Here is a 24,118-nt window from a genome sequence, read left to right as displayed (position 1 = left end):
GGGCGCGGGGGCCCGGCGCGGCGGCGCGGAAGGGCGGCTCCCGGCGGAACGCCTGGGGGAACCAGTCCTACGCGGAGCTGATCAGCCAGGCCATCGAGAGCGCCCCGGAGAAGCGGCTGACGCTGGCGCAGATCTACGAGTGGATGGTTCGCTTCGTGCCCTACTTCAAGGACAAGGGCGACAGCAACAGCTCGGCCGGCTGGAAGGTAGCGGGGGCAGCCGGGCCGCGGGCAGCCAGGGCCTCGCCGCGCCGCCGCTCCCTGGGGCCTGGGCGGCGCAGCCCCGGCCGAGTGTCGGTGCAGCGGCCGCGCCGGCTCGGGCCCCTGGGCGCAGCCCCTGTGCCGGGGAAACGCCTCAGTCCGCAGGGCGAGCGCCTGGGCTGGCAGCTGCTGAGGCGGCGGCTGAACGGGGGAACCCAGCGACTGGCTGTGGGCGAGGTGCGCTCCTGGCCCTCGCTACCTGAGCCTGCAGCCTGAGCGGGCCGTCGCCCCTCGCTGCCCAGTCTCTGCTTTCTGCCGAGCCAGTGCCGAAAGTAAAGCGAGACCGTGGCTGACAGCTTTGCTCTTCTTGCCCAATGACATCTTCTGCTGTAAGGGTGTAAAGTTCGTCTCTTAAGGAGCAGGGCCGCCCAGAGGATTCAGGGGGCCTGGGGCAAAGCAATTTCAGGGGCCCCTTTCATTAAAAAAAGTTGCAGTACTATAGAATACTATATTCTCGTGGGGGCCCCTGTGGGGCCTGGTGCAAATTGCCCCACTTGCCCCCCCCCTCTGGGCGGCCCTGTTAAGGAGTGCGTCCCAACCTGCGCAGTGAACGTCCCCAGGAGAGTTAAGGATCCGCACAACCCCCCCCACCTTCCACTTTGCAATTGCGTTCTCTGACATAAACATATAGCTCTGTGTATGTGTGTATATACAAACACTGAAAAAAATCCAAAATAGGGCATGCACTTCTCCCTCTGTAGAGAGGAGGAGAGAGCAAACATGTTGCAGATTTAGTTGCTTACTGAACTGCTGGAAAATACTTGGATACTATGGGGAGCACCTCTATAGAATGGGATATCTATTACAGTCTTTCAGTTCACCTATATTAAAAAAAATCCCCCAAACTTGAGGCTGTGTACCTACCGGATAGAGCTCCGGACTGGGACTCAGGAGACCTAGATTCTTTTCCTCACTTAGGCACTACTCTGTAGAGCCCTGAGTGGATACCAAATGTATATCTGCGGATGGGATATCAGCGGATATCCATGGAGCTGCAGGACTCTACCGGGAATAACAGCGGTGAAAGCAGCCGTATGTCCAGCCGCCACTCACAGAAGCCAGTGCACTGTGTGGGCAGCTCCTCTGGCGTGGCTGTACTGCCCCCGGTCTCCCCCACTGAGGCAGGCACCAGGCTCAGTGGCTTGCATGCTCCCGGACTAGTGCGACCAGGGACAGCTGCCACTGAGCCTGGTGCCCCCCCCAGTCAGGGAGACCAGGGGCAGTACAGCCACGCCGGAGGAGCTGCTCATGCAGGGTGCTGGCTTCTGTGAGCGGTGGTCGGACATGCAGCTGCTTTTGCTGCTGCTGTTCCTGGTAGGGCTCTGCAGTTCCTCGGATATCCATTTTATATTCACGGATATAAATTTGGTATCCACGCAGGGCTTTACTAGTCTGCTGGGTGAACTTGGATAAGTCACTTACCTCCTCATATCTCAGTTTCCCCATCTGTAAAATTGAAATAGTGATACTAACTTTTATAAAGTGTCTTGCTCTGCAGACAACAAGTGCTATATAAGAGCTTGGTATAATTCTTATTATTTATTATAAGTCTGCAAATCAGGCACCTAGCTGTGCCTCCTTGTGTTCCTTTTACCATCAGCCTTGTCATCCTCCTCTTTGTTTTATACCGACCTGTTGCTTCATGTCAGTATTTAGATTGTAAACTCTTTAGGGTAGGGATTGTCTAATGTTTATATAGAGCTTTGTGTAATGGACCCCCATTCTGATTGGGGCCACTGAGTTCTGCTGTAATACAAATAACCTAGTGGATGGAGGTGGTTGTGATGGGCTTTGTGGAGATGGGGCAGTTTGTATGTGTCTCCACTGAATGCACCAGGTTGTTATTGGACTCACCACAACCTATGGCTTTGTGAAGCAGATGAGGACTGCCCTTTGTGCCAATCTCTGGTCCAGCTGGTTTCTGTATTTCCAGGAAAGGCTGCTCCTTGCTCTCTTTGTGTTCTGAAAGTTTTCCAGGAAAGGAGCTGGCCTGTTAAGCGATTCTTGTGCTAAGCTACTGTATAAGATAAAGCATCATTTGAACTGGTTTTTAAATACAAAGCTGCAGTTCTTTGTCTCACAGCTTCTCTGAAACTCAGTATAAATAACTCCTTCATAACTGGTATTCCTGGCTTTCAAGAATCTCCCTTTAAAAAGGGTGCTCTGTCCCATGGGCAGAGGGGGTGGGTCTGTCTGCCCTACAGCGACTGAGGAAGCTCTGTGAGCTAGTGAAAAGTAAAAATAGACTGTGGAATACATTGTTTAAAAATACTAAACCATGTTGCTCTGGAAATAGAAAAGGTAGATACTAAAGTAACATGAAGAGCATTGACCTTAGTTTCCATCCTCTGCCGTTATCAGTCTGGTCTTCCATGCTAGTATGTTTAGACCAAGGGTCTGCAACCTTTCAGAGGTGGTGTGCCGAGTCTGCATTTATTCACTCTAATTTAAGGTTTCACGTGCCAGTCATACATTTTAACGTTTTTAGAAGGTCTTTCTATAAGTCTATAATATATAACTAAACTATTGTTGTATGTTAAGTAAATAAGGTTTTTAAAATGTTTAAGAAGCTTCATTTAAAATTAAATTAAAATGCTGAGCCCCCCAGACGGGTGGCCAGGATCCGGGCAGTGTGAGTGCCACTGAAAATCTGCTCGTGTGCCGCCTTTCGCATGCGTGCCATAGGTTGCCTACCCCTGGTTTAGACTAATGAATTGAATGAGGAACTGACATCTGAGGGATGCTCTTGGCAAACTTTCTGCCAAGCTACCTCAACACTCTTGCTGCTCTGGTGCTGGGCCTCCCGACTGCATTGGGGTGTTAACTTGCTGCATGTATCACCTAGTCCATGACAACTAACTTTAAAATAGGGTATCTTTTTGCTTGTATTGTGTTAGTGGCTTATTTGGAATGGCATGTATTTGTAGTTGTATTTATTATTTTAATTGTATTGCTCTAGCATCCAGAGGCCTAGTTAGGATTAGGGCCCTCTTATGCCAGGTGTTGTACAAACATATAGTGACTGTCCATTGCCAAAAGACCTTATTGTCTGAAGACAAAACACAGACCTACAGAGGGGAATGAGATATAACATGCAAGCAAAGTGAATGTGGGGGTGATGATCTTGTTTCTGCCCTAGAACAGCTAATAGAGGCTGTGTTCAATATTTCTACATTACTATTCTAGGTCAAACAAAACTTGCCCTGATATACAGACCAGGAATAACGGGAGCTGTGAGAATTTTGCTATCACACGAGCTAGTCAGTGCTGTCCTTAATAACTGTTCTTACATACAATGGGGATAGGCATCTTAGAAATACAGAGAGAGAAAGAAATAGGGGTCTTATTGTTGTGGAACAGAAGTCAGTTCCCTGCTCTTTCCAGAGTGTACATTGGATTTAAACTCTTACAGATGCCTTTAGGAGCCTGAATATGCAACTACTCAGCACGGAAAGTTTGTCACTTTTCCAACTGTATGGTGGCTGGCTGAGGATCTCTGGAGAGGACAAGTATCTGACTAAATTTCAGCTACTCTATTAATTTTTTCAATACTGGCTGAATCCAGTTAGTCAACAGTTGTCACGGGACAGTTTGCTAGGATGTGTTACTTTGCAACAGCTGTAAATACCAATTTTCCAGCAGGTCTGGTTGTCTCTCCTGAAGGGAATTCTTCCAGGCCCCATGTTAAAGGTGGTCTGTCCTCTATGCTACAATGATTCTTGTGTAATTATTTTGGCAAAAAGTTGGTGAGACTGATGTTAGATCATGTTCTCTGTGCTGTCCGTTGGGGAATGTCTATATCTAATCTCTAGGCCAGTGGTTCTCAACCAGCAGCACAATTAGCACACAGCTGTGGCTCAGTTCAGCTGTGTGCTAAAGGCTGTGGGTGTGCCTGGGGTCCCAGGTTCCCAGCTGCTCGGGGGTCGGGCTCCTGGCCGGCCCTGCAGAGTTCGGTGTTCAGGAGTCCAGGGCTCCCTGCCACCTCCGGGGCCACGTGAGCTTCGGGGTCCGGGGCAGCCGCCTGGCCCCACGAGCTTCGGGGTCCGGGGCAGCCGCCTGGCCCCACGAGCTTCGGGGTCCAGGGCAGCTGCGGCAGGGCCTGGGGTGGGCCGGGGGTCAGGGTCCAGGGTAGCCGCCTGGCCCTGCAGGCCCCGAGGTTCAGGGGGCTTACACAGAGGGGGACCAGGGCAGGCAGGGATCCAGGGCAGCCGGCCAGCCCCGTGGGGTCCGGGGGCCTGGGCAGCTGTGCGGTGAAGGTCCGGGGTCCAGGCTACCACTGCAGCATATGCAATGTGTAATATGTTGAGAACCACTGCTCTAGGCCATGACAAGCAAGATTTCAGAAGGAACGGAGTCCCCTTGTGTTCTCCACAAGACAATTGTGAAGTTCTTTTCTTGACCTTTGACTAATTGCAAAAGAGACATGCCTATGTTGTGAAGTCTTTGGGCCACTGCGTCCAAACCTCAGTGTCAAATAGGCAAAGCTGGTTGACTGAATTAAACAGGATGAGAGGCGTTTTAGGACACAGCCTAATTTGTTCTATGTTTGTACAATGCCTAGCATAATGGGGGTCCTGGTTGGTAATATAAATTATAATTAATAGTTATAGAAGTCCTGTGTGAGGCATGTGCTGCATCAGGATACAGACTCTAAAGTTATATTTAGAGTGGGTTCTAAAAATGTTTCCACTTCAAATAAAAGGTACTGGGGAGGTTGGAGGGTCTAGTATGATATAGCAGTTTCAGACATTTGTTTTCATTATATCATGTTTGTACCCTAAAGGAAAACTAGTCTGTGGAATGCGCAATCAGAATGTTTTTGTGGTAAGGCAGACACACAGATCCTTGTGTGATAAGTGAAGGGAATGGATGTTGTGGAAATATGCAGAGGTCTTCCTGCTGCTCTGGAATTGCTACTGTTCTCTAATGCAGACTTTTAGGTAGTGCTACTGAGTTTGTAGCACTGCAGTCTGTGAATCAGTTGATTCAGGATGGCTTTGTTTTATGGCCTTCAGCAGGGGCAGAACAGGAACTTCCATGGGGGAGACTGCTTAACCATGATGAAACTTTATAATCTCTCATTGTTACCTCATAATCCCTTCATAGCTGTTCCACTCCAATGTACAATTGAGTGAAATTATAAATCTTGCAGACTCTGAGTATAACTAGTGTGAATTTCAGTGAATTTGAGATTTTTGGGGGAGGAGGCAGTGTTCCTTCACTATGCTTTAAAAGGAGAAAGTTAATTTGCTGGCTGTGCAGTTTGCTTTTTCTCTGCAATCATCCAATTTTGAAGTTAAGAACTGAGATTAAAAAGGTGGAAATATTCCAGCAGGGTGTTTCTCTCCCTGGACTCCTTTATAATCCCCTCCTTTGCACTTTGTAAGCTGCTCTCTGGATCATGGGATAAATCTTTCCTGCTTTCAGACTGCTTCTTGGGGTTAATGCAGTTGGGTAAAGCTATGCTTTGTTCTGTAGAAAGGATAAGCACCCTTAAGGGAATCCATGCCATGCGCCTGAAACTGCTGTAGGGCTGTCTCGTTCCCATATGGGTGGGGCCAGTCAGCAAGATGCCAGGACAAGCAAAGTGCTAATTCTGAGTGAAACACTTCATTTGTTTCCCTCTAAAATGATTTTTAAAATACCTCTTGGTCGGGATAGAGTGAATTCTGAAACTGTTTCTTCCTCACCAGAGGCAATTTTCCCCATCACAGAAATCAAGCCTATCCCTTTTATATGGTACATATGGAGTCTCTTTATCATCCTTCCTGATAGTATATAATCGTCTCCCCACAAACAAAAAAAAGTCTGACTCGAGTATCACAGTTGTCATAGGATGGTTGAATTCAAATGGTAGCTACTTTCAGCATTTCTCTAACACTCTCCTCCCAAATACCCTTTGATTCAGACACTTGGATGTTAACAATATCTTAAATATTACACTCAAGAGCATTACAAAATAAAAATCACCAGGCACTCTGTGTTTGAAACAAGATCTATCTGAAAGGTAGAGTGGATGGCTCCTCTACTCCTTAGTGACTCTCGGTTCTGCTGTTTTGTGAATAATTTGGACATATCTCGCTTTAAAATGTTTATTCAATACACCTCAAAGGTGCATATTGTGCGAGTATCACCTGGGTTAGAAATTATTGATTATTGGGCCAACTAGGTGACCAGGGATGAAGACTTGCTGGTAGTCCTGCATGCAGCACCATGTCTAGCTTTAAACCAGTCCAAATCCTAGTGCTCAGAGGTGACCCTCTTCAGATGGAAGTACTGAGAAAGGAAAAAGAAGCGCATTGGAGATTGCTGCAGATTTTTCCATGTGTTCTCTCATACTGTAAAATTAATATGATTTGATAGAGCCTTATTCATCAGCTTCCAGAAGAGCCCCGTCACCCTCACATCTTTTCTTTCTACAATAGGGGTTCTCAGACTTTTGTACTGGTGCCCCCTTTCACACTGCAAGCCTCTGAGTGCGACCCCCCCCCCTTATACATTAAAAACACTTTTTTATATATTTAACACCATTATAAATGCTGGAGGCAAAGCGGGGTTTGGGGTGGAGGTTGACAGCTCATGACCCCCTATGCCTCGTGACCCCCGAGGGGCCTGACCCCCAGTTTGAGAACCCCCGTTCTACAATCAGACCTTGAAGTAGCCGAGTTAACTAGTGCCTCCTTCTGGAGATGCACAGCTTATGCCAAGGTCTAGCAACAGCTCAAGCTAATAAGGGATGTTCTGGTTCATACCATTTAGAGAAGAGTAGGGTTTTTTTTTCTTTCCAGGGGCATCTGTTGGTGACAGGGGGGTGGAGGGGCTCTGCATATATTTTGAGTTCTGACCGTTGGTAATGGATAGTTTCATGGCCCCATTGGGGGGGAAGAATAGGGAAATTCTCCAGTCTCCACCCACTGAGGCATAGCTGACATTAAACCTAGACACCATCTAGCAAACGGAAATGGAAAACTTAAATTCTATATCTTAGTGCTGAGCAAAGCCTTAATTCTGTCTGACTTGTAGCGTGCGTCTGCATGTGTTTCAGGGTGGTTCAGACCAGTGTATAATTTTATCCAGGGGTCAGGGAATCACTGACTCTGGAAAAGGAAAAACCGCTACTTACTATTGTCTTGAGTGTACTGCAAAAGTGAGATTACTAGAAAGTTGACTTGCCCAGCAGCACTGAGGTGTGGTGTGCAGCTACACAAATACTGTCCCCGTTAAACTTTGCTGCTATAAGTGGAGCATTGCACATTCTAAGTGAAGGGTTTGAAACTTAATATAATCTTTTCCTTTATTCACTGGAAGTGTAATTTAAGTAAGAGTCATAGAGACGCTTGCTGGTGGTGGGAACTGGCAAACATCCTCTTTCTCTGCCACTCAACTGACTTTGAAGCCCATTAGTCTTTAGCAGGTTAAAGAACATAAGAATGGCCGTACTGAGTCAGACCAGTGGCCCATCTAATCTAGTATTCTCTTTTCTGATAGTGGCTGGTGCCAAATGCTTCAGAGGGAATGAACAGAACAGGGCAATTTATTGAGTGATCCATCCCCTGTCCTCCAATCCCTGCTTCTGGCAGTCAGAGGTTTTGGGGCACTCAGAGCATGGGGTTGTGTTCCTAATGATGGTGACTAAGTTTTTGGGTGACTGCAGGTGAAGAATGCTTTGAGTGTCACTTCCTATGAAACATGGGTATTTAAAAGGTTCTAGAAGGAAGTTAGCCATGGTGAAAGTTAGCTCTAGTTTAAGAATTAGCGTGGCTGGTGGATTTTGACACGTATCGTGGACTAAGCCACTGGAATCTTGCTCCTGTTTTTTTGTTTCCAAATGTATTCATATTGTGCTAGCAGTGTGCTAGGTGCTGTAAGCAGATTGGGGCTCCCTGCTCCAGCAAGATTTAAAACCTAGATGAGCAACTCGAAGGTAGGATTGGAGATAGGAACCAACAAAAGCCAAGTGACATACTCTGGCATCCCAAGGACAGTATAGGCCGTGGCTACACTCGAAACTTCAAAGCGCTCCCGTGGTCGCGCGCCAGCGCTGGTACTCCAGGTACTCCACCTCCACGAGGGGATTAGCTTACAGCGCTGGGAGCACTGTTTACACTGGCACTTTACAGCGCTGTAACTTGCTGCACTCAGGGGGGTGTTTTTTCACACCCCTGAGCGAGAAAGTTGCAGTGCTGTAAAGCACCAGTGTAGCTAAGCCCATACACTCCTAGAGAGTGGCAACACTTTTGGCAAAATTTGTCACCTCAGCACTTTTTAAGGGAGCAAATTAAGATTACTAGATTTTTTGGAAATGGAACTAGATGAGAACAGAAAGGTTGGGATGAGGGGTGCCAGGTTGTGTCGGGTCCTGTTGCTCAATCATGATCTTATTAATACTTGTTAATAGCCTTAGTAATGGTCCTATATAGAGAGCACCTTCTCAACACAGCCAGGTATTCATCTCTGCCTCTTGCTGTTCATAGTGAACTCAACAGGGAAAACAAGGTGTGCTTAACTGAACACACAGGCCTCCCCCAGACCCTCTAAGGGCTTGTCTACACTGGCAATTTACAGCGCTGCAACTTTCTCACTCAGGGGTGTGAACCCCTTCCCCCCCCAGAGCGCAGCAAGTTTCAGCGCTGTAAAGCGCCAATGTAGACAGTTCACCAACGCCCCTCATGAAGGTGGGTTTTTTTTAGAGCACTGGGAGAGAGCTCTCCCAGCGCTCCACTGCGACCACACAAGCCACATTACGCTTTAGCTTTGCCAGTGTAGACTAGCCCTAAGATTCTTCGTCCTAGAAGGCACTGTACTTTTTTCAGGGGTGGGTGTTCTTCCAGATGGAGCACTACCTGCTCTATGCATCACCAGTCTAATTGTCTCAGAAGGTTTTGGTGTCACTTTTCTCTGTCCCCAGGTGCTTTGCTTTTGGAAAGAAATTTACTTCTTTGGAAGAATGCTGCAAAGACACTGCTACATAGCTGAGAGAGCTCCCCAAGAAGGTGGCTGCTGGGAAGTTGGTGCTGGTTATACCAGCTGTTCCCGCCTATCCCATCCAACCCCAAATGACTGGAGTTATCCATATAAATAGCCACATGACTTGGCTTAAATCAGTTGTCTTCCAGATCCTTCATTCTATAGAGCATTTTAAGATCCTCATCTCCCAATCCCCCATTCTGTAGGCGAACAGAAAAGACATGGGACCCACTGCATGCATTGAATGGAATATCATTAATAGTTGACTGCAGCTTTGTGGCTCAACCTGTTGTGTTCGTTCTGGGGGGAGAGGGCATGGAAGGGACCCTAAGGCCATGCGTGGGAAATGCTGTTAGATAACTACCTGAAAGGGGGTTCCAAATAGGATGGATCTAGACTGTTCTCAGTGGTACCAGATGACAGAACAAGGAGTAATGGTCTCAAGTTGCAGTGGGGGAGGTTTAGGTTGGATATTAGGAAAAACTTTTTCACTAGGAGGGTGGTGAAGCACTGGAATGGGTTACCTAGGGAGGTGGTGGAATCTCCTTCCTTAGAGGTTTTTAAGGTCCGGCTTGACAAAGCCCTGGCTGGGATGATTTAGTTGGGGATTGGTTCTGCTTTGAGCAGGGGGTTGGACTAGATGACCTCCTGAGGTCCCTTCCAACCTTAATATTCTATGATTCTATGCTGGCAGTGGTAACAAGTGCTTTCAGAGTAGTAAGGCAGTTGGAAAGGAAGAAAGAGAGCCCAGATAACTAGGGAAGAGGAGAGTAAATCTAGCTAATACCAGTCAGCTTTTGTCATTTGGACTGTTGCCTCTAATCAAAGTCAGGCCAAGGACCACTGGCAGGAACAGTTGCTGGGTGAGGCCACCTTGCTTGACTGAGTATGATAAACCTATTGGGAAATGCCTCCTTGATTTTACAACTTGTCCCTTACTCTTCAGGTTTAGTCACAGTGGGATAATATCCTGCCCATGACAAATATGGGGGCAACTTTCTTCAAACAAAACCTCCCCTTCACCCCCAGAATCCTGTAAGTGTCACCTAACGTTTGTACTTCTGAACTTTCTCCAGTTCATATTTTGGGTAGGTCACCTGCCTGCTTTCATAAGGTCATTAACTACAGAGCCCCTTGCATTGTCTGTGAAATCACCAGAGTTGGAGGCAAGTCAGCTCTTTAATTCTGCTTTAGAAGATCTGGACACTCAAGTTCATTTTCAGTATTGACCTAGCCTTTCTGCTAGGGTTACTGTACCCAGAATCGCAATGTGTGTGGCTTCATCACAGAACTCCTGATGTGCATGAAGAGTGTCTGAGGTGTACACATGGGAAAACTGTTTATGGGCTGCTGACAACTGTGTTGACATGAGGATTGGCTTTGTTTCAGGGTGTCTTATTTGTAACATCCATACCGCCAGAAAGCTGGAAACCTGTAAACTAAAATTTCCACTTAAGGCAAGAATGGTGGCCTCTTCCTGTAGGTTTCAGTGTAACTGAAGGATTTGCTGTCATCCAGAGGATTTTTGTTGACGTAGCAATTAGCAGATTGTGGTTCCAGCTATAAACTAGGTCTTACAGCTCAGCTGGCCTATACCCAGAGACACAATCTTCCTTCTCTTTCTGTACATGTTGTTCTAGGCCACGTGATTTAAAGTCCCGTAGAAGTACACTGAGCCAAAACCCTTCTGTTTATGCAATAGCAGTCATTCCTTCCATGGTGGGCTGTGTACACCAGCTGCTGACTAGTTCCTGATGAGACTGGGGTAATACAGGAGTTCACAGCTTAACTGTTGGAAGGGAAGATGAGGCTCTTGTGATCCTTGCTGGTGGTGGCTGCAGAAAATCCTATTTTAAATCAATAACGTTCATGTGTAGTCTTTTTTTGGAAGAACAAAGATGTCAGCCTCTGGAGGAGACAGGATACCATGCTGAATTGGTTGTGTGGGTTTTGGGGATCACTGACCAGTTTATTTAAAACAAAACTTCAGACTAGGGGGCCGTTAAGTTGTGCATGTTGCTAAACCTATGTCACCACATGAGCAATGATGGAATATTATTTACTGGTACAGGTAGTCTCTGAGGATCACAACTCCATGGTAACCCCTAGCATGCTGACTAGTTGTGAGGAATTTGTATGCCTTCTGGACTGACTAGTTCAGGGAGGTGATTTTGGCTGTGGGAATGCCTAGGATGGGACTCGGGGGGCAGGCCCAGTCCTGCAGCTTCTTCCCACTGCACTGCCTCTGTGTTGCTAGTCCCACTCCTGCTTCATTTTGGGCAGGTGTGCAAGAGATCTGATGAGCAAGGCAAAACTGACACAGAATCCAGCATAGCTAGGTGCTGATGAGGCCACGATGGGGTTATTGGAATCTTGCCTGCTCTGAGGGATTCTGCTTTGGCAGCAGTTGGTAGGGGTTGGGGAGAGGCTGATAAGCAGTTGGGAGAAAGAAAAGGAGCTGTGGCTTGGCTGGGGTGGGAGAGGATGTAAGGCGGGGGGCAACAGGAGCACCCAGTTAACTCCGTTCAAACTGTCTTGGCTATATGGGTTAAAGCTGAGGGCCGCTGCAGCCTGGTCCAGCTTATACCAGTTAGGGGCAGCCCTGGGATCCCTGTCGTGGAAGCAGTGCAGCCTCTTAGAGCAGAAAAAATTTGGCTTCCTTAACTAGTTCAAAGTAAACATTAAACAAATCCACCACTGAGAAACTTGAAGAAGAAAAGTTTGTGTTTATGTAGGACCCACTCAAACCATGGGAACTTCTTCTGTTGGGTCTGAAGTGTCAGTCGTTAAGTTTAGAAACTCAAGTCTCTCTACAAAGTGGAATCTAGCAGGAATATATATACCGCACATGCCAATCCTCTCTGTTTATGTAATCTATACAAATGGGGCTAACATGCTGTCTTTTCTCTTTTTTTCAGAACTCTATTAGGCACAATTTATCCCTGCACAGCAAGTTCATTAAAGTGCATAATGAAGCTACAGGGAAGAGTTCTTGGTGGATGCTCAATCCTGAAGGTGGTAAAAGTGGGAAAGCACCAAGGAGGAGAGCTGCCTCCATGGACAACAGCAGCAAACTGGCAAAAGTCAGAGGTAAAGCATCCAAAAAGAAGGCCTCACTCCAAGCAGCTCCGGAAGCTACTGCCGACAGCCCTGGCTCCCAGTTCCCCAAATGGCCTGGGAGCCCATCATCAAGGAATAATGAGGACTCCGATGTGTGGACCAGTTTCCGGCCTCGAACCAGTTCCAATGCGAGTACCATTAGTGCCAGGCTCTCTCCTATCATGCCTGAGCAGGACGACCTCCCAGATGAAAAGCTTCTTCCTTCTCTAGTGTACTCCAGTGCATCCAGCAATGTCCCACCCACCGTGACTGAGGAGCTTGAACTCCTTGATGGGTTAAACCTGATGTCACCCAGTTCATCTATGCTGCCCACCCAGCAGTCTGCCTCAGGTGGTCCAGTCCAGAGAGATTCCAGCTTCTCTTTGAGGACCCAGAATTCAGCTGGTCAGGCCTCTACTTTTGGCACCTCTCTGTTTAACCCTGTTGATATCTCGCTGCAGAGTTCTGTTAACCGTTTCTCTGGCCCTCAGACCCTGGAAGCTCTCCTGACATCCAGCTCTCCACCTCCCAGCGATGTGATGATGACTCAGGTGGATCCGATACTCCCTCAAACTGGAAGCAGGCTAAACAGCCAGACTTTTCTGCTTCTAGGTGGACAAGTCACCCAGAATAAAACAAGCCCAGTCAACCCACGAGGAAAGCCTTTGGAGCAGCAGTCAGAGTCAGTAGGTGCCAGTGCTTTGCCATCTATGCTTTCTGTGGTGGCATCTCCTCAAAACACAGCCAGCATGCCCACTTTGAAGGCCCCAGTCCCAGCACCAACGGCCCAAGCAGTCCATCTGGGCACTCAGCCACTTCTCTCTTCTGTTAGCTCTGCCCCATTTGGAGTGAACCAGGACAGGCTGCCCACTGACCTGGACGTTGACATGTACATGGAGAACCTTGAATGTGATGTGGATTACATAATCAACAGTGACCTCATGGATGGAGAAGGACTGGACTTCAACTTTGAACCCATTCTGTCTACTCCCAGCTACCCCAACACCTCGCAGGCCTCCAACCATACTTGGGTACCAAGTTAACTTCAGGAATACAAAAGGTAGGTGAGTTTGTCAAATACTCTGTCGATCTCTAACAGACACTACCAGCTTGAGTTGGGATGTTCCCCTTGCAGTTCTCAAATGTGCAGTTCTGTACTAGTGAGGTACATCTGTTTAAAAAGTAGCAGTATCTTGATTGCTGAAAGCTACTGCGGCCGCCTAGCCTAGAGGAGAAATGAGCTTCAGAGGTAGATTGTATTGAAGCTACTTTTAATTTTCAAGTCCTTTTGCTTTCTTGTCTCTTGAGCTGCTGGAGTCTGGTTAGTGGAGTGGCTTGCTCTGTGTGCTCTTCACAGTGAGTGCTGGAGGATGCTGTCTCTGGCATTTCTGTGCAGGTTTAAGTAAACTTTTGGACTGGGAAAATGCTGTCTATGGAGTAGATCTGTGAGACCACTCTAGTGTCAGAACTTCCTGGAAACAGTTTGTATGCAATGCCATATTCTCTCTCCTTATAGCTTTTAAAAAGTACAAAGAAACAGTAATGCCTCCCTATGCCATTCAGTGACAGCGTACCTGCATGCAGCTCCTAGGCCCTTGCGCTTCCTATATCGTTCCAGCTATTCTGGAGATAAGATGATCCTGTTTATAATGCTTGCATCTTTGACTTCCCTGCATAAGCTTTCCTGCATTTACAATTTTATTTTGGAAACATGGCCCCTGTATACCTTGTAAGAGATGTGAGGTTGCACAAATGTTCTATTCTGGTGTAATTACTGACTTGCTGTAGCCATGGAAGCTGCTGCCAACACTGATGGAGTTAGCAGAGGGTTTTCTCACTCAGGCACTGCGCACCTATGATTGAAAAGCAGGCTCCTTCTAAGGAGCAGGATGGGCTTCCCTTCAATCCCAGAAATGAGTTAGGAAGCTTATTTTGACATCTGACCTCTGAGCACACATCCCTCTTTCCTGACTTGTCAGAATCTCTCGACTTGCTCCTTGAATAGCTTTGATGTTGGGAGGAACTGATTCAGAATTGCTCTTCGATCACATTGGGGGCAGTCTTGACTTGGTTTTGGGAGCCAAGTGTATTGTGGCTGTGTTCTAGTATGGGGGTCTATTCACAGGAAGGAGTCATGGGGTAAGGTAAGTGTCTAAATAAATGCTGGGAACTGAGCTATGTCTGTGACTGAGACCCACTCAGATTTTCCCTCTGCTTAGAATGCACCTCCCCAGTCCCAGCTTGCCTGGCCATTGGATTTCCTTCCAGTATTGTCACCGGGCAGCACTGCACAACTGCTGGTTGTTTCCTGGGAGCTGTAAGTGATAGTCCATGTTTAGGAGAAGGCGGCAAATACATTAGAAAGTAAAATAAACTCTTCCTACTGGAGAGCTGTGGGGAATGGAGTTTGGTTAAATGGCTGGCTTCAGAGGGCATTATAATGTGGTGTCAGAATCCCCTTTGTGAGAGGACCTGTTTGTGGGTGGGAATAAAAGCCTAGAAACATTTTTGTCTTGGTTTCAGGGAAGGAGAGGAGGGGGGCTTTCCTTTCAATTACCATCAAGTCTCTAAATCACATGCCTCTAAAAAGGCTCCCTCAAATCATCTTGTTGGGTAAGCTGTGCTAGGGCCTCCTGGCTTTTGTGGGGAAGACATCCACCCTCTGGCCAGCTGTGGGTGGTATCAATCTGTCATTTGTTTCCATATGGCTTTTCACTTATTGAAGCTTTTCTCCTTATTATCTTCCAACCTGCTATTGGAGGGAGGTTATTAAAAGCAGGAGTTTAATGGGACTCTTAAATGTCAGTTACCCAATTTTAAGCAGTAAGTCTGAGTGGCTTCATGTTAGTTCCCTTAATTTGTTCTCTGAACCATTTGGAGAGAGCTACTTCCCACACCACTAATGAAGTGGCAGTTCAAAAAACTGGTGCCCAGGTTTCCAGTGAGACTGACAATTGCTTGTTCTTTGAAAGATGCAGCAGTCTAAGTGAGTTGATGTCCTTGTGTAGCATGCTTCAAAACCACTAGTTTCAGGAATGAATTGTCTGGGGCTTTGCCTGGCTGGATACCTGCAGAATGTTTCACTCTTTCCTGAAGGATTAGTTCAAACTAAAACCCTCCATCTTCATGCTTCAGAAGGGCAGCTAAGCTGCACAAACAAATACATTTATAAAACAAGTTCTTCTAATGCAACATTTTAAGGCAGAATTATTTCTAACTAGAAATTGTTTTTAATTTGCCGTGTGGTGAACTACATTAGTGTTGGCATTGGTTAACGGATTGATTCTGGTGAGTTCCTCAATACTGAAGGTGACTGCACTACAGATAAGAAGCACTCCTCCATGCAGTAGCCATAATGCTGTACTTGTGATGTCAGAGCATATTCTTCTGATCTCATGGGTAAAGTGATACTCTGTGTATGTAGAACAGTGGTGTCAACCTTAGCCCACCTGATGTGTTCGTATTCAGATTCTGTAGAATCTTTGCTTTAATTTTACAAAGTTCTTTTCTAACATGGTTGGAAGTAACCATTCCAAATGTGACCTGAATGTAACCAGTGCAACACTGTCTGCCTGAGTCTGCAGACAGCATGACACACTGGCTCCCCGCCCCTCCCTTAATCCCACTGGCATATCAACTGTAAAGTCTATTAAGACTAGGTATCAATATTTAGTATTTCATTACTAACACCTTCAGCTGGTGGAATGGAAGGTGCGGGGAGGGGAGAGGAGAGACTTGGTAATTGCTGCAGGGAAGGGAAAGGAAAGCAATGCAATGCAAAGGAAAGAACAGTAGACACAAGGGTAAAGGGAGAGAACTCGGGGGTGGGGTGGGGCGGAGCAGGAAGGTAGATACACTGGGAGCACAGAGAGTGGCTCTCCTTAGTGGGAGCATATCTTCCTACTGAGTTTCTACTTTGATCTTTGTGCAGACTTTCCACTGACATCAGATGGCTGAGGATTGAGGCGAGAATATTGTCATAACTGCATGCAAGGGCCAGAGGTAAAAATGGCATTCTTCTCTTGCCAAGGAATTACACCCTGATCTAGAGGGATGGAATAAACCTTAGTTTATAGCACTTTGATTTACTGCCTTGGCAGTTAAATCATGGGATTGCTATGCATATTGTAGACTTGGATTTCAGTGAGACATAATTGCACAAGAAATAGAAAAATCTCAATTAAATAAAAATACTTGAGCATGGATTGGATATAGTCTGGCAGACAGTAGTGTTACCAAGTGGGAAACCTCTGAGGTCAGCGTTCGGATCATATGAGCTTCCTGAAGGGTCTAGAGTAAGTTGTACATTCAACAATAATAGTCTGCGAAACAGTTGGGCAGCAAACCATGCCAAACTGCACAGAGATCTGGAGAGGCTTGGATAGTTGTCTTCTGGGCCTGTGACACGTAGACCCATGAACACACTGATGTCATGCTAGCTGCGAATACTTCAGTAGAATTAACTCCCTCTCCTGAGGCATATGGTCGGGGTTCTGTGGCCCATCTGTGATCCCTGCATACTGTCTGCATTGAAAAACTAAGGAGCATTCCGTTTGACAGCAATATTACATTGGGGGGAGGGATAGCTCAGTGGTTTGAGCGTTAGCCTGTTAAACCCAGGGTTGTGAGTTCAATCCTTGAGGGGGCCACTTAGGGATCTGGGGCAAAATCAGTACTTGGTCCTGCTAGTGAAGGCAGGGGGCTGGACTTGATGACCTTTCAAGGTCCCTTCCAGTTCTAGGAGATAGGATATCTCCATTAGTTTAATTTATTTATTGTACTGAGAAACAGGGACACATGGGGAGAGGAAAGCGCGGCTGCAGGAACACATCGGGACAGGGGCAGATTTTCCAGACTGAATGGGAGAGGCTAGTAGTCAGTCAGGGTCTGCATGGGGGAGGCCCCCGCACTCCCTAACCATCCCCCCCCCTTCCAAAAAAACACCTGTTCCATACATCTCCCACCCACACCCAATAACCCTCCAGATTCCCTCCCAGGCTCCTTCCCTCTCCCTCAGCTCCTCCGACCTCTGTTACCCCTGACTCCCCCAAGCCTTTGCATTGCTTCTGAGGGGTGCGGGAAATACGTTTCTGCATTGTATTTTAAATGAATTACTCAGAGTTCTATATTAATTTGTCTAGTAAGGAATCTATTTATTTTCAAAAAGCAGTTCCTGATTTTTTTTGTTTTGTCTGTATTATTACAGACATACTTGCTGACTGGTATTTTGAAATAAATTTCCAAAATAATTGAAACTGGCATGATTATATTGTGTGGTTTTGACAAATAAAATATGCAGAATTTTGCAAAATTTTAAAATATTGTTTGCAGAATTCCCCCAGGAATAAAACAGCAATTTCACGTTCAGGTGTTAGAGAAGGGAAGCAAAGGGCATGTGTACTGCCCCCTCCTGTGTCTCTCGGTTATTTGCTTTCAATCCTTAGAAACTATTATTGCCTAAGGGCCAACCAAGAATGGGGTCCTAATGTGTTGAGCAATGTACGAAAAGGAGCAGACAGTCCCTGTCCTGAAGCTCGCAGTCTAAATAGACCGGACACCCACAGGGTGGGAGCTGTGGTAGAGCCCAGAAGCAGAGTGACCAATGTGATGGAAACAAATGGCATGCTAGTTCCACAGGTTTTGGGGGGTGGGTTTACTTAGGAGGCGGAGCAACTAAATGGAAATAAAAGGGAAGTGAAAGTTTGTGCTGAGGATGGGGCAGGTGAGGAAAAAGGTAAGAGAGGCAGGTTTGGAGGATATTGGAGCAAAAGCCAACCAGCACAGGGCAGAGAGAGTCCGGTCAAGAACTGTAGAAGAGTCTCCAAATGTCCAGCAATCCAGAGGTACGCACACTACATTTGCTTTTATCTTCTGCGCCTGGTAAAACTTTCCAATCTCAGCCATAGCCTGAGGCTAGTGATCAGCACAGGAGGGTGGAGGGGGAGAGATCCCAAGAAGGGAGCAACAGTGTAGTTGGGATAATGGACCATGAGAAGTATGGCTGAAGGGAGTAGAGATCCTAGGAATGGGAGCGGAATGGGAGCAGGGAGGATGAGCAAGAAATAGCAGAAGGCTTTCTAGAAAATGGAGAACACTAGTAAAGGTCAGAAAATACTGTGTATTTCTCTGTATTTTGATATGAAGGTGAAAACACCAAAATCTATAACTCAGTGTATCAGTGAGGAGGCTGAAGATCTTAGTCTTAAAAACACAACTTCCCTTTTATTCATTGAAGCCATTTGTGGGCCCTTACCTGTAGTTTCTGAAGTTAGTGGGAGCAGGCTAGGACCCTGTATTTGTAGCCTCCCTTCCCTGGCAGAAGTTATGAATCCTTTAGGATGGAAATGCCATGGTTCCCTGGCTTGCGTTCAACTATGATGTGGTCTTGGTTCGGTGTCCCTCAGCCCACAGGTTTGTGGGGTCAGCGTCTCTTTGGAAATGCCTGGCTACCAAATAACTCTTGCTCTAGCGTGCTAGGTATTGACCCTCTCTGTTCAAATCCCTCCTGCAAACACATTCCTTCCCAGAAGCCCATGAATATCAACCTCTGTCAGTGAAACCCGCCTGCACCACTAATATGAACAACCACTCTAAGCTGGCACCATCCTGCCGATGGACTTCTGGGGGCTCTGATTGGACTGTAAGCGTCTCAGTCTAGGGACCCAGCTTGTGAAGCACTGAGTATACTGCCACTCAGCAAATACCACTATCATCATGCTGTGTGGTTTGTACAGAGCCTAGGTGAATCTGGATGTTGGGAAGCGTTTCCCTTCAGGAGGTAAAGGGATTCAAATAGCAGTCTAACTTACCGCTTCCTAATAGTGCCCAGAAATAAAACACAAGCTCTCAAAGGGCAGCAAGGCCCCATCTCCAAAGAGAGGCCCCTAAACTGGCACAGGCACTTCAGAGTGCTTAGTAAACCCTCCTATGAAGCCTAGGAGGCAGGTCAGGATTATCAGCCCATCTTTACAAAGGGGGAAATCTGAGCAGAGGTTAAGTGACGTGCCCAAGGTCTCATAGAACTCCTGGCTTCAAATTAACTCCCTTTCTCCATTCTGAGCTCAGAAAACACTGCCTTCTCTGCATCCAAGCTGAATCACAGCCTGACAACAAAAATAACTTCCACAAGCTTATATTCAACTCCCCTTTCAGCTCCCTTTGGCACACGTGGTGGGAATACTTGTCCTTCCCTGAGAATGTGAACCCTGTTCCTCTGGCTGTGTCGTCAGCTCCTTGGAGCAAGAGCCTGTTGTTCTATTCGCTACAGACATGGAAGATCAATCCTCCTCTCTGTGCTTAGTCTAAGCATTTTAGAGGACCTGTGATCCTGAGCTGGACACGGGGGCTGGCACTTCGTCCCATTTGAACAGCGCAAAGTCTTGTTTGGCTCCTTGTTTCCAGATTTCCGATTACTTTTTCTCCGTGCATGCTTGATTCCTGGTGATCTCGTTATGAGCCGTTCATGGGAAAGGAGCTGCCTATTTTCTGTACATTTACTTCCTATCCGTAGGCAAATGGGAAATCCAAAACCTTCTCCATCGATTCCTGGTGGAGTTTTTCATGCTAGTTGAATGATTCAAAATGGTGACGTAAGACTCTGTACAGATTCCTCACTGCCCACAGAACCTGCTACGTCCCTTGACCACAGCCCACTCTTGGTTCTGTCTGTCTCTCTTCCTCGCCAGGCTGGGTTTTGACACACTGCCCCTCTCCCCCCGTATTTCAAAGAAGAGTCTGCTGTCATGGTAAATGTCCTCAATTGCTTTTGTGCTTTTCCCAGGGCTGTTCACTCTTGTAGCTTCATTCCCTATACAGAAATGAGTAACATCACCCCCCCCCCACACACACAATTGTCTCCACAGTGCCGTTGCTAGTTGCTAGATGCTGCCACGCTGGTGTAAAGCCATCCAAGCTACAAGTGTGTGTCCTCCACCTGCTCCACTGGTGTTTTGACACTGCCTTCTGAAGCAGGTCACAAGCTCACAAGTGGAGGTTCCCATCCTAATTTCTCTCTCTTAGTCGTTGGTTAACTATTCCAAAGGGTTATTGGAAGGAGCTGTTCTTCCTCCTTTGGCTGCTTGTAGGCTGCTGCTGTGGCTATGGTGAGGGACCGTGCCTGGGAAGGTTTTCTGGTAAGATTGGTTTCTTGAGTGTGATCCAAAATGTGCATTTGCTATTTTTGATGTGTTCAAACAGAGCTTCTTAAAGTGGCCGTGCAGGCAAAAAGCTCTTCCTGGTGTACAGGGCCCAGGAGACCCATGCTCAGCCCCAGTCTGTTTCTCTTGCAGTTAACTCTGGTGGCTGCCCAAAAGGGAAGAGTGACTTTCTCTTCTTGCTGCTTCTCTTCCTAGTTCTAGTGTTATCGGGGCCCTCCCGTAAGCAAAGCTCTTCAGGCTAAGCAGTCTTGCTTTAGCTCCTCTGGGGAGCACTCACTCTTGAGACCCTGTGTTGTTCCCTTTGCTCTCCCCTCCTCTCAATCCCACCGAGTGTGGATAGGGTCTTGCTGTATACTTCACTCTGCATTGGTGTGAAACCTCTTCCCCTACAGAGGTTTCTCAGTGTGTGCATCCCCAACTGGAATTGGATGCCTCTGCTTAATGATGATTACCCCCAAATCTGTTTCTGTCCATGGCTCCTTTTGAGGCTGAGATCTAACCACCTGCTTTGTTTTTCTTCTTCCTAGTGTCCTTCAGGTTTCTGAATGTTGGGTCCTGACTTCGCTTCCCACCCCTGGCAGAGTCTGAAACAGAGCGCACTGGACACAGCTTCTCTGCACACCATGCCTGGGGCAGACAGAACTGCTCACCTGGGAAGAAGGGGGCAGATCTGCACCTGGTTGCAATAGGAAGAGTTTTGAAAAAAATCCTGTTGTGTGCTGCGTCTCTTCCTAAAAATCCTGACTTGCCCTGGATCTTCTGCAGAAGCCCCCGGGCTGTGCACATTCGAAGAGGAGCTCTGGTGAAAATCCCCACGCTTGGCCAAAGGCTGTTATGCCAGACAACAGCAATATCCAATCCAAAGGGTTGGGTGTGTTGGAGGCTGCCTTATCTCTGCCATAGCAGCAGTTCGCCCAGTGCCTCGGGCTATCAGAAGGGGCCTGTTCTGTCCCCACCTTGCCCTCTGGGATGGAGTAGCTGGGCCTCTTCCTTCAGCCACCAGCCTTGTGCTTGGTACTCCACAGACTTTTAGAAGAATTAGAAGGAGCCTCTTGGCAGAAGCCTGGTAGGACTAGGGTGTCAGATGGATTGGGGTTTGGTTTCAAAGTACCCCACTGTTCTGCACCCATCTGAAGGGATGAGGGAGTGGCAGCCAGGGAGGCTTCCCTTTGCTCACCTAGGCAGAAGAGGAGGACGTACAGTTTAATGTCACTGTGCCAGCTGGGCCCTGTTGAATGAGTAGTATGTTCTAGAGAAGTCCTGTGCTGTTCTAAGCACTTTCCTGATACAGCAGCCTGCTGGAAAATAGACACGGGTGCTGATTGCTGTTGCTGGGACTCCAAAACATCTTGGGGGGTTTGTTTCTGGGCTGTCTTGCTACAGCAGAGAAATGGGAAGCCTGGGTGTGGCCTTAACAGAGCCCTGGTTGCTTTTCAGAAGGGCATTTTCTATAGATGAAATATTTTTTTACTAATCTAAGGGCTTTCTATATTGAAAGCCAGTGTAACCACATGTCTCCATTGGCATACTGGGTATCTCTCCCTCTAAGAAGGTGGTACCAATGGCAGATTTGCCTTTCAAAGCCGTGCTGAGAATAAATACACTTGACATTCAATTATGTGTCTGATTGGGGGAAGAACTGGCAGGCCCCCACAGTTTGGAACCATGTGGGGAGGGGGTTGTACATTTCTTGTAATCTATATGTAAAACTAGCTGCAAATTAATTAGAAGCTTTTTCTAAACCTTTTAAAATATATATATATTTTTTTTAAATTGAGAAACAAGATTATTGGATTAAAACACACTTTTTTTCTGCATCTTTATCCTGTTGATACCACATGAACACTACAGTGAGGCTGGGAACAAGCCTGGGGTTATGGGGTATGAATACAGTTGGGAAGGGGTGGGGCAGACACTTCAGAGTGCTTGGGGAATAGCCACACTCTTCAAATCAAATGGGAGAGGTGTTTACAGATATCAGACTCCGGCAGATCAGTCTCTGGCCATGTGATTGGACACTCCCACTAAGTATCCCCTAACCTTGTGCTCTTGGCTAATCATTAACAGGGGATAAGCTGGGTATGTTAAGCCCTAGAGTAGCAGGGCTGCAGCTGATGCTTCAGAGGCTTAGATTCCCTAACCTCTTACTTAATGAGGGAGGCTGAGCCAGGCCTGCTGACATTCTGTGAAGCCTTCATCCCCCACTATTTTGAAGCCAGGAGCTCAGTCAGCTTTAGTAGCTGACAACCTGGTTGTCCTGGTTTCTATAGTTTTTCCTTTTGTTACTGAAGTTTTTCTGCTACTACTTGCTAATTCTAGTCCTGTAGGCAACGCTGTAGGAGTCTGATTGGGGTTCTGACCTGTGAACAGTTTTTGTCCCCAGCCAGGACCTGAAGGAACTATGAGGGTCAGCTGGCAGTTTTCTTTCAGACTTTGGGTGTTTGTGGTGGTAGGATTTGGGGGAAGGGATGATTCTTTGCAGTGTTCTATGGGATTTGTTAATGCAGAAAGTCTCTGGCATTCTTTCTGCAGATGGCAGACGAGTCTTCTTGTGGAAGGTTTATGTGGTGAGGTGCTGGGAGTTTGTATTGCTTTGTTGCCTTCTCTGCATGTTGGTTCAGGGATTCACTAGAACTGCTGGAGACCTGAACAGAAGTGGTCTCTGAGTCTGGCCACCTGAAATGAGGCCTGTGGAGCAGTCTTGCCTTGAGCCTTATCTGCCACTAGGTCCTTTTGGGGAACGCTAATTGGAAACGATTCTAAGGCTTTCTCTTTACTGAAAACTTGAGTTCAGTTGTGCGTTTTTACAGTAACATGCCTTGGGTTCACACACCCACATACCTCTTGCTGTACTGCCTGAGTAGTATAAGGACCCCATGACACACCTTGCTTCCGGTCAGGTGGCACCTTGACCCCGGAAGTAATACCCCCATGGGGTGGGACTTCCGGTGACAGGTGGGAGGGACCAAGGGGCGGGGCTTAAGGGGGCGGGGTTAGGGTTTGATTGATGGTAGGGCCCTTATACTACTTGCCTGGTAAGGCAACCGTCACACCCTGAACAGTAGGCAGACCTGGAGTTATCCCATGCTTTGCTAAACTGGGGTAAGAGCAGTGAAAACATTTAGCCAGGGTCAATCAGCGCAACTGATAGATGATAGTCCTCCAATCGCTTCCCACAAGCCCTGGGCACCAATTGTGCACATTGCCTCCATAAAGAGCAGTGGCTGATGGTCCGATTATTAGGGCAAGCTGGATCCTTTCCTTTGGCACATGATAGCATACCAGCATGGTTAATGCCACAAGTGAATTTTCCAGGCCTAGACCACTTCCTCCTACAATCCCCAGCGTGGGTAGACACCCTGCGAATGTGAGCATAGAGCAATGCAGTGAGTTGGGGCACTATGAATCTCAGGATAATGCCCACACTAGCTGTATTGCTTCTCACGACCACATAGAGCACCAGTGGGGGTGTGACACAGCGTGCTGACATTGACAATGTGTTTGTGCTCTAGTTGGTTAGGCTATCATGTGTTGACTGACCCATGATGGCTTACGCTGTGGTTAGTCAGCAGCGAAGACAGAGCCTAAAGGCGCGGGACTGTAATGTTAGTTACCAGAACCCCAGACCTACAAATC

The 24,118-nt window shown here is 47.2% G+C and overlaps 1 protein-coding gene across 2 annotated transcripts; it reads left to right on the top strand.

Annotated features, from left to right (window-relative positions):
- Positions 1–11: 11 nt before the first annotated feature.
- Positions 12–23,418, top strand: FOXO4 (forkhead box O4). 2 transcript variants are annotated; one of them, XM_026652999.2, is made up of 3 exons: positions 12–206; positions 12,146–13,386; positions 21,010–23,418. In XM_026652999.2, exons 1-2 carry the CDS (start codon positions 144–146, stop codon positions 13,367–13,369), a joined length of 1,287 nt encoding a protein of 428 aa, XP_026508784.1. In that variant the 5' UTR covers positions 12–143; the 3' UTR covers positions 13,370–13,386; positions 21,010–23,418. The 2 variants fall into 2 exon arrangements, with proteins under 2 accessions (XP_026508784.1, XP_026508783.1); XM_026652998.1 differs by having other exon boundaries at positions 50–206; positions 12,146–13,390.
- The last annotated feature ends 700 nt before the right edge of the window (positions 23,419–24,118 follow it).

The sequence above is a fragment of the Terrapene carolina genome, unplaced genomic scaffold (genome assembly GCF_002925995.2).
Source record: "Terrapene carolina triunguis isolate 2854851 unplaced genomic scaffold, T_m_triunguis-2.0 Scaffold131, whole genome shotgun sequence".
Lineage (NCBI taxonomy): Eukaryota > Metazoa > Chordata > Testudines > Emydidae > Terrapene > Terrapene triunguis.
The sequence above is the reverse complement of the archived record's forward strand: the minus strand, read 5'-3'. Positions and strand labels throughout refer to the sequence as shown.